The 10569-nt window shown below is 43.3% G+C and overlaps 1 protein-coding gene across 3 annotated transcripts in view; it reads left to right on the top strand.

The window, feature by feature from the left end:
* The window catches only part of IFT140 (intraflagellar transport 140), a 67527-nt gene that overhangs the window by 51822 nt on the left and 5136 nt on the right, over positions 1–10569 (top strand). For all 3 annotated transcript variants that reach the window (XM_071815082.1, XM_065850541.2, XM_071815081.1), the window contains exons 19-20: positions 6887–7064; positions 9638–9828. In XM_071815082.1, coding sequence (XP_071671183.1) covers positions 6887–7064; positions 9638–9828 — 369 coding nt within the window. The remainder of the gene's footprint in view (positions 1–6886; positions 7065–9637; positions 9829–10569) is intronic.

Below are 10569 nucleotides of genomic sequence, written 5' to 3'. Positions count from 1 at the left end.
TCTGAGCCTGTCAAAATTCTTTAAGCTGAAAAAATACCGTACGAGGTGTAGTATTAAACAGTGTCTTGTGAAATGAAGGTGTGAGATTCTTGTCAACAGCCTGGAGAGGGAGTAGTGAGAAGTGAGCGCCTGCATGAGCAGACACAGCTGCACTGCACCGGCCCCACCTGAGATGTTGGCACAAGGGTTCACATTGGTGTAATTAGTGAAATTAGATTAGAAACTGATTCAATTTTATAGCGGTTCTGTCTTACCAGCTCAGTTTCTTTGCCATTACTCAACAGATCTGTACAGATCCAGTACACATAGACAAACTGGTTGGAAATCTTTTAAAAGGCAACATTTTATTTTCTAAAACTTGTTGCTGAGGAGTGGCAGATGTTTCAATGAAGTTCGTATGTCCCTATAATTAGGTTTCAGCGATTGGAATTGAATGTACAGATCTGGCTGTGAATTTACCTGTCCTTTGTGTGCTTGGTTCATTTTTAATCCTTAAATGGATTAAACATCAGGTACTTTGAGTATCTTTGCACACTGACAGCAGTACAGCATCTTTGGTTTCTTTTATTCCTGTGATTGGTCACATTTCTATACATCTTTGCTTTTCAAAGTTTTGATATAAATAACACACCAGTGTCTGCTGTTCTTCAAAGGGATTTCCTAAGAACAATGACTATATTTTCATATTTTAAGTCATGGGTTATTTGTGATGATTTTAAGCCTGTGATTCAGCAACAAGGCAGATGTTGTTCATATACAGGTAATGCCAGGAGAGATTTACCTTTAGGGAAAAATCACTTCTGCCCAATTGTACACTTGCTTCTGTGCCTCTCCTCCTCCATCTTTGATTTTCATGACTTGTTGAAGTCTGAGCATGCATTTTCAGAAGGGCACAAACTTTGTTTGCATGTTATATGTAAAAAAAGATATAACAATCGTGTTTTACAAAGACTGAACAAATCAGTCTAATCACTTAAAACTAAGTCACATATCTTCTTCTTTCCACACCTGTTATTTGGTGTGAGAATATGCAGCCTCTTTTTTGAATACCATTGACACTGAAAATGAATCTTGTTTGTCCTCACTCATACTTGTCTTTGAGCATCAAAGGGACCAGGTAAGCTAAACGCCATGGCACTAGTTTGTGGTTTGAGATATATGATACTTGAGAAATTCTTCATGTTATACATGCAGATCAATGAATTTACATTTCTGGCAGCTTTCCCAGAGGAAGAAAACAGATCTCTTTCTCCCAGATCGCCTCTTCTTGTGGCTGCAGATGGGTGGGTGGTACGTGGCGCATCGCAACTGGGAACAGATGCGGATGAGTCAAGTGACTCCGTTCCCTGCCCCATGAACAGGGGCTGGCGCTGGGACTGGTGACAGAGCTGCCTTAAATCAGATGTTTCATCCCTCTGGCTGTGCTGAGGTGCTCGTCTCCAAAGGGGCTGTGTAATTTGAAGTCCACGTTGTCTCTCTGTTGTTGGGCACTGCCCCGGCACAAGTGATTTGGGACTTGTAGTTTTTGTGATGATGGAAATTGTCCTGGGAACCCCGATGCTGGCGTGGGGAGCAGAAGGGGCAGCAGCCCCCAGCCCATCGGGTGATCCCCGCTGGGGAGCGGCTCTGAGCAGCGATGCGAGGCACCAGGAATTGCTGTTGGCTGCAGTAATTAAGCAAGTGCATGATGACTTTTTTCCCTCATGGCAAAATTTCTGGTGGAAGTTCTTGTCTGGAAGTAGCTGTTTGCTAATTGATTCTTCCATGCTAGCGAGTGGTTCTGCTCAGTGGTAGGTTAAATTACTCCATGCAATTTGCATCACAGCTTATAAAGCATTCTGGGTCTTTCTGGAGGAGAAATCAGTTGTGTACTTTAAGAATCTCAGTAATTTAGATTATATCAGATAACTAGTTGCTTACCTACTGAATTTATCCATTTACTACCTAATAAATCCTGTATGCAGTTGTTTATTCAGGGCACAATATTTTCTTCTTTTCTTTTTAATAGACAAATGGCTTTTTATCATTTTATTAAACTAATAACAGTATCTAAAGATGTAAAATTGGGGAATTCCCCAAATGAGTAGATTGCACCATATCAAAATTAATCGACTTTTGCAAAGATCTGGTGAATTTTCCTAGCCTGCTCATACCAAAGTGGCTCAGTTATTCATTTTTTGTTACAGTTTTAATCAAGTGGTTCTTGCTGGCACATTCACAGTCAGTGACATTCTCTGTCTTCACTGGGAGATCTTGTGCTTCCAGTACAAAACAGTCCAGGAATCCTCCTGATCCTTTATCACCTCGAAGAACACTTCTGATGAATGTGCAGCAGTATATTCAGTTGCTGTACTTACTGGATTCCTTAGGACACAAGATTTTCGTTTGCTACCATCCACCCTGAACAATAGCTTGGTGTTGATTTTATCAGGATAGGTTTGGAACAGATAAAGCTATGCATTTAATAGGATGTTATAGATCCTCTTCTGTAAAACGTTTGCTTATATATCAAATAGTCTGTTACTGCCAAGGAAGAGTTTTTAGGAATAATCTAGACAGCTCTCTGTGTTTTGATCGTACATGAAAAATATGTGACATATTTCTCAGAGAAGCAATAATTTAATATGATTAATGTTATCTAATTGAATTGTTGCAACTTTCATATATTATTTAGTTCCTTGTTATCTTTTAGTCCCACTGAACGGGGATAACCAGAATCCAATAAATGCATTTTAAGAGCATCTAATGTGATTTAGCTACATTAGACAAAACTGGATTTTTTCAAATCCTGGGTATTTTCCAGGTTAGAACAGACATTAAGCCACCGATTGTGACATTATGACTCTTTATTTTGCTGTGGTTTGATGGTAAGATCGGTGTCCGTTTTTATAGATGTGTTTAAAATTTTACATAGTACTTCTAAATGATCAGCTCCTCATCTCTCTAACCTTGGGTGTCAGGGAGTTGGTCTCATCTGACCATGTCCAGGCCCTCTGGATCTGTTCCGTCCCACACCGCGGTGCTTGTGTCCTGTGGTCAGTCTGTCAAATCACATGTATGTAAAGTTGATTCTAATTGAATTATCTGCTCAGAACCACCCACTGTTGTACATTTAAGCTAGGTGACATGATTCCAACATGTTTTTTCAGGGGTTGGAAGGTGCAACCTCAAGTTACTGAAATCCAGGTAAGGGATTAGCATTTGTAAAGCAGCAGTAGGTACTGTTAATTTTCCTTAGGAAGCAGCACCTGCTTGGTCCCATCCTTTTCCTTTGCACAGACAACACCCACAGGCAGCACGTAGGCAGCGGGGGGAGACTGGGGAAGGTGCCCAGCCCCGCGGTGTCTGTCCCAACCAGCCCTGACCCCTGTACACCAGGGTATGTCTCGTAGGGAACTCTCTGCACCAGGACCGTGCATCCTCTGTGGCCCCCGCTGGCTGAGCTGCTGAGAACCTGCTTTGAATGGCTTGTGCAGTTTGTTCTGTGACAGGGAAGTGAAGCTTCCCTGTCCCCACTGTTGGGTCACCAGAAGCTTTCCCGCTTGCTGGATTTATTTCTGTTTTTGACAGCCGAGGTTGTGCCTGAGGCACAAGGGGACGCTCACCCACACCAGGTAGATGTATGCATTAGGGATGTAATGATATAGTATGAAATATTATATATAATATAGTGTTATAGGGACATGTTAATGTATTATTGTACATTATACATAACATAGTGTTATAGATAGTATATCTGGTATTATAGATATTATAGCTTATATTAGTATTTCCCTTTGCATTGTACCGTAGTCCTTAAAGGAGAATGACTAGGGTCTAGTTCAATGAATTGAGGCCCAAATTGGAAGGAGAGACTCTTTTTTTCTCCTGATCAAGATATATAGAGGCAAGAGACGGAACACATGTTCATTTTCCAAATATACCCCAGTAAATAGAGGGAGAAAGATTTTGTAACAAGATGCTTCAGATGTATAAATCTCCAGCACTTCTCGATAATACTCCATTTACTGGATTTTTTCGTTAAACCTCCATGCAAAATGGGCGATGAAAAATACACAGGAACAGAATGTTTGTAAAGTCAGACTGTTAGAGGCTATAAACATAGTTTCATAGAAAAACAGATGCAAAACATCAGATATAATGGAAGAAAAGCTTTTTCATCAAATATATGGTAAATTTGTGTCCAGTCTGAAGAGGAGTCCCAGTTTGCTTTCCCAATCCTATAGATGTGGCTGGAGCGGGGAGTCTGGGGTGCAGCAGCAGGTCATTTATCCCCAGGATGCTCGGGGAGCACATTCCCCTGGCTCTGCTCGCGCTGCTGCTGCGTCTGGTCTTCATTACGTTCCCGGCTCTGGCTGATGAAGTACAGATGCGAGTGGCTTTCCAGGGGGGAGAGGAGGAGGAGAAGAACAGGAAATTCTCAGAGCATGAGCTGGGGGCAGGGTAAATCATTACTTGGCGTTTTGTGTGCAACGGTGGGGCCAGGCCTGGAAAGACTTGCTGCCTTTTAGGGATGCAAGGACAGACTAGTCTTTCTTGCTTCGCTAGCAACTCTTGAGAGATAAACACTGCTTTTTCCTGGGGTTTAAGCGAGCCTGTTCTGCACCTCCTGATTCTTGTTCCTTAACCAGACCTGCAGTAATTTGCCCACATTCCCAAGGGGCAGCGAAAGTGATGGGCAGGACTCTTGCCCTGGTGCCAGCGAGGTTGTGCCATCCAAGGCCAAGGCTTATCTTCCTGGGACATGGAGAAACATGGAAGCACATCACAGATGCTTCCAGGATTGTTCTCTCAACCCATCCGTTGCCTGCAGGCCTGCCCACTCCTGCCAGCAAGCCTGTGCTGCCTAGAGCTGAATGTTTTGCAAGGGAACTCTCATCTTCTTGTGCCGAGGGAATTATGAGCTGTCAAAGCTCTGAAAATTAAAGATTTTTATTTCCTTTCAGAAACTTGCTGTTAGTCGGTTTGACAGAGCACAGCACAGGCGTGCGTTCCTTCACCCAGAGTGAAATGGCTGTTGGCAACTTCTTCTGGCATTGTATGGATTTTGGAAAGTATTTTCTCTTCATTGTGTGCAGAGAAGTGTGGCCATGCCCACGCACACAGGATTTCACAGCTTTTAGTATTGACAGAACTTGCTGTCCTTGGTGATCAAAGCCAGGTGACAATGCCAAGGCCTAAATGTTCTTAAAGTTGTTTTTCCTGCTTTTTCCAGTTCCAGATGCAGGCAGCGGCTGGAATAAAAGAGAAACCAATTCCGACTTTTCAAAAATTAGGATGGTCGCATCTTTTGCTGATATAAGTCAATATTTCTATATTGAATACATAGAATTACACTCTGAAGGATCTAGTGCTGAAGTTTTTGTAAGGCCTTCCAGTTCAGAAATCACTGCCTGTGTCCACGTTCCTTTTGGCTTCCCAGTCTGGGAGACTTGGAGCGGAGCACGAGAGGAGGCGTTTGGGCCACATTCAGCATGGACATGTGGATGTAAGAAATTCACTAAAATATTCAGGCATGCATTTTTGCTTTTCTAAACAAGCAAAACTCCTGAACTATCTCAAATTTGCCCCTGATTTATTACTTCCGATTCTATTTTATTTTCTCTATACAGTTTGGCCTTAATGAAGTTTATTTCATATATTTATGTTGATTACTACCGGAAAACTTTATACCAGTTGTAGTTGCAAATAAAATGTGATGTAACTGTAAAGTAAATTAGGAAAAGCATTTTAGTCTGCCCTCCCGTGTGGTATGTGTTTGACAGCACGTCTGTCCCATCTGCTTCGCTGCTTCCCGGTTAGTCACTTTCCCCTGTTTGTGCAGGGCCTTCCCACAGCAACTGGGAAGAGACAAACATTTTGATCAGAGGAAAACGGGAAGGGGATTTGCTTGCAGAGGCAGGACCTGAAGTGTCATTCAACTCTTCTTTTTTTTTCTCTCTTTTTTTTTTCCTTCTGCTTTTATAATTTAGATACTTATTTTGTGCTGTGATGATGTCTGAGAACTGTATGGACCATACCTCCGCTGAGGTTCACACACTGAAAAAACCCCATATTGTGTAATGCTTAGGGTTTCTATTAGTCAAATATATTGCATTTCATTCTGAAGAGCCTCAAATGTAAATAGAGTCTATGAAAATCTTTGCTTGTCACCTCATGTAATGGTCAGCGGTGTCAGGGTCCTTCTGTTGAGCGATGCTGTGTGCTGAGCCCTGACCATTCTGCCTCTGCCTTGCCAGAAGATTTTGCAATGTTAAGTATAAGCTCTTTGCCCTGAGGAGTTCTCATTCTGAGCATTGCAAAGCTTTTCTTTGTGCTGTTTTTTATGAGAGTTTTAAATTAGTATATGATCGTTGGGTAATTTGTTTCCTACACATTGTTCCCTGTTGTTGAGTGCAGCCATGAGGCTCCTAATAGCTGCTGCATGTTCGGACTGTGCAGGACAGTAGCAGGATGTTTCCAGTATGAGGTTTATATATATAAGACTTTTCTTACAGCTTTTGTTTTGAATTCTGAACGTTGACATGGGGGTATTGAATGTCTATATGTTGCAGCTGCAGCAAGAACCACAGTGATGGGTGCGTGATAAATGTTTATGTATGTACAAACATATCTGCTTTTGTTTAGACACTGGTGTAAAACAAAACCTGCAATATTTCCTTAAGGCTGTGGGTGTTCGGCTCCAGAACTAGCCTTTGTGTCTGAGGCCTATTTCTGTTCTTCTTCAATCTTCACAGAGTAACTGGAGTCTCTTTGTTACATCCAGCATATGTCCAGTGGTTTTCCCTTTTGCACTTTCCTCTTTCCTTGCATTTTAGCTGCTCAAGTCTCCAAGCCTTAAAGGTGACACCGTAACAACTCTGTTTTTCTTTCCCGTTTCTCGCAGTGAGGCTGTCTGGGAGAACATGGCTCGCATGTGCGTCAAGACTCAGAGGCTCGATGTTGCCAAAATTTGCCTTGGAAACATGGGTCATGCAAGAGGAGCCAAGGCATTGAGGGAGGCTGAGCAAGAGCCCGAGCAGGAGGCCAGGGTGGCCATGCTGGCCGTGCAGCTGGGCATGCTGGTAAACCCCCCGGGAGCATCCACCCCGCTTCACTAGGGACAACTATGAGAAACTGATAATTTCTTTAAAATTCTGAAATGCAAAATGCTTGGTGGGGAGCAAAACCTATTGTCAGGTCTCCAAGGAGCGATGAACAATAGTTCTGACGATTATTTATTTTGAAGTTGAGTTTTTGTGCTAGGGAAACAGGCATCTCCGTCAGCATCGCATGACCACGTGCTGCACGATTCCTGCCTGACGCTGCTCGGGGCTTTCCCTGACTCCAGAGGTCAGCAATTCCCTGAGCTCCCTGTGTTCCTCAAAGAGCAGAATGTGATGCCTGGAAGTGAGAGTACCAGGAGCCACAGCTGCCTTGAGGGTACAGCAAACATTCTGCCTGTTTGCTTAACTGCTGTACAGAATTTATATGGGAGTTTTACTCCCATATGAAAAATTACTGAATGAAGGAAACTGCTGAATGAAGGAAATGTCTTTTAAGGATGGTTTATGTGTGAAACATTAAACAGGAAAACTGTTTTCTTGGGGCATAATTCTTCCAAGCTTAATCGTTCTAGGTTTGACTGGATTAAAAAAAAAATCAATGCACTTTAAAGTATTCTAGCTAAAATGTTTCAACAAACATATTTTAAGGTTCAATATGGGAAACACACATTCTTTTTTGACATGTTTGTTTGTAGAGTGAAAGGCTAAAGCTGTGTTCTGCCAGAGAGCAAGGGCTGGCTTAAAGCATTTGAGCAGTTTAGGCAAAGTTGGTGTTTCCTGCGGGTTGGAGAGCTCTGGCGAGTCACATTTGCTGCTCGTGCTGTCCCAGAGGTGCCTGCTCTTCTGCAGTCACCCAGATTTCCATCCTGGCTTCTCTCGTTATTGAAGCAATAACTGTGGGTCCCGCACAGCCAGCAGACAGAGTCAGGCTGTTCTCCCTGTAGTCTGGTGCACAGTGCGACTGTCCCTTGTATCTGTATCTGGAGCCCAACCTGGCAGCAAATACACACCAAAATGAACCGTGTCTTTCCCATGTGTCTTTACTGTGGTCTGAACCCACTCACATTGATTACCAGTTGAACTGAGATCTGAAATGGGTTTGAGACCAACATCATCATGGGGATTGAAAACTGACTGGAGGGCTGTTGAATGAGGTGAATGGTAAGGGCGTGTATTCCACTCGGTTTGCCTTTATTCCGTGATCTGTAAGAAAAGCAGAGGTTTTTAGCTTGGGAAGCATAAAAGATCCAGGCATATGATCTGTAAGAGGGAAACATTTGGAAAGGAGAATGTATGAAATATCCCACGGTTCATAGGAAACCACGAATTAGATAAAAAATGGCAAGGGGCTATGACAACAAAAATCTGTCTGGGGCTGCGTTTGAGGAGACGCCAAATCCCGGGGCTTTGATTTGGTGACTTCTCTCTCTGTATTTGTGGCAGCTACAGCTGGAACATTTACTTCCACCCTTAAGTATCTCATTACCAGAAAACAAATGTTGATGAACTGGAAGAAGTTCAGAGCAAATCAGAGCAAATTGTTAAGCTCTTGGAAAGATTTCACAGACAAGGAAATCTTCAAGATAGCTGAATAAATAGAATTTGGCTTAAAAAGATGTTTAGCAATCTACAACTATTTTAAGACTATAAATGCTAGAGGGATAGAGTAACTATTCTGAATTGAAGAAGAAAATTCAAACTAAATGTTTGGAAAAGCTTCCTGGCAGAGAAAGCTGTGAGGCTGAAAAGTGTCAATTCTCCTTCTTTTGGACATTTAGATCTATTCGGAGAGGTGGAGAGGAACTGTAGCAAAATGAATGCAGTTCTGTTGCTTTTTTCATCTCATACAGAATCGTAGTGCAGGCATGTTCCATCTCTACTTTCTGTGCTGCTTTGAATTTGAAACAATAAGAGACAGAAACTATTTTTCTGTCTTGGACAGATAATCTCAAATTACTAAATATAGTATTCAGCTGGACAGCAGTTGGGTGGAGCAGGAAAATGCTTCTTCCACAGGAGTACCTCTCAAAGCGTAAAAATAATAGTTCCAAATTTGCTCGCCCTTGCGTCAGCATCCACTAAATCCTCCTGTTCTAATTCTGTCTTAAATTAATGGCATTTCTTCCCAGGGATGGATCTCAGTTATCCACAAACGGTGTTGCTGCCTCTGATGGCTCCTCGGAGGTCGCAGGGGGTCCCCAGCACCTGATGCCTTCTTGCCGCCCCCCCGCGTGGCTGTGAACTGCAGCCCCACATGAGCGTATCTCCCCTTTCGGAAATGGTTTACGCTCCTGGTGACAACGTTTAATTGTTGATGCCTTGCTCATGTCACCCCCCCAGTTGATACTGTACAGTAAATGCCAGGATCTGAGTGCTTTCCTTATTTTCACATAAACATCCTGTTTCCCAGTAATGTGCTATTCCAGGCTACGTATATTTAGTTGGTTAACCCCCCTGCCTGAATTATTGTTGCTTTAATTGCATTACAATGACCTGCACTAATAAACTACGTAGAAGTGCACTGTCTGTTGTGAAGGACACCGATGCAACACCGCTCGGAGCTAATGAGTCTCTGTGCGCTCTCCTTGCAGGAGGATGCGGAGCGGCTGTACAAGGCTTGCCAACGCTACGACCTCCTGAACAAGTTCTATCAAGCCTCCAACCAGTGGCAGAAAGCCATCGAAACAGCGGAGGCTCACGATCGCGTTCACCTACGCACCACATACTACAACTACGCGAAGCACCTGGAGGCAACCGGAGAGCAGAGTCTTGCGCTCGCCCAGTAAGAACCAGCCCGGGGCCCCCAGGGGATTTGGAGCCGTGTTCTCCTGTGGAGACTGGAGGCAGGCTAAGGAGGATGTCTGGTGATGACTGCTAATAATTAATTAAAGTCTTTTCCTGTTTCTGGTGCTTTCTGTCTCATGGAGTGAAAACATTGTTCTAATAAACTTCCCAGCACCCTCCCAGGCTAATAAAGCTGAGCGCCAGAAAGGTTAAGTGTCTTGTCAGGGCCCATAGTTGAATCCCACTAATATCCAATCCTGTACTAGTCTCTGAAGACCAGTGCCCTCTTTTCCTTCCTTTTCCGTGACAAAACCACTTGTTTGCTTCTCCCCAGAGTCCCAGACACAACTGCGGTGGCAGAATTTAGTCTGACTTGGGTGTTTCTGGTGCCTGGTCTGCTCCTGTGACTGATAAGTCCCTAGAGCAGTAGGGGAGGTGATTTTTAATGTGTTGCGTTTGTTGTTTGAAATGTTGTTTTTATATGAGTTTTAGCATTTGAAGCCTAACAATATAATAATATAATAAGGCCATGTCTGTTCTGAGTCAACGTAGATCTCTGATGTGATCAGACAGACCCAATGGGTGATCAAGGTGGGCAGAAAGGTGAGGAGAGACTCTAGCAGTAGAAGGTGGAAAAGCATGGGATCCCCTGGGAGTGTAAAGGAGGCTGTGGGTGCAGGGGACAGCAGAAGGACAGGGCAAGATGAGGAGCCCAGGGCTCTTGTGACCTTTCCAGCCA

Source organism: Patagioenas fasciata, chromosome 15, assembly GCF_037038585.1.
Source record: "Patagioenas fasciata isolate bPatFas1 chromosome 15, bPatFas1.hap1, whole genome shotgun sequence".
NCBI lineage: Eukaryota > Metazoa > Chordata > Aves > Columbiformes > Columbidae > Patagioenas > Patagioenas fasciata.
The sequence above is the reverse complement of the archived record's forward strand: the minus strand, read 5'-3'. Positions and strand labels throughout refer to the sequence as shown.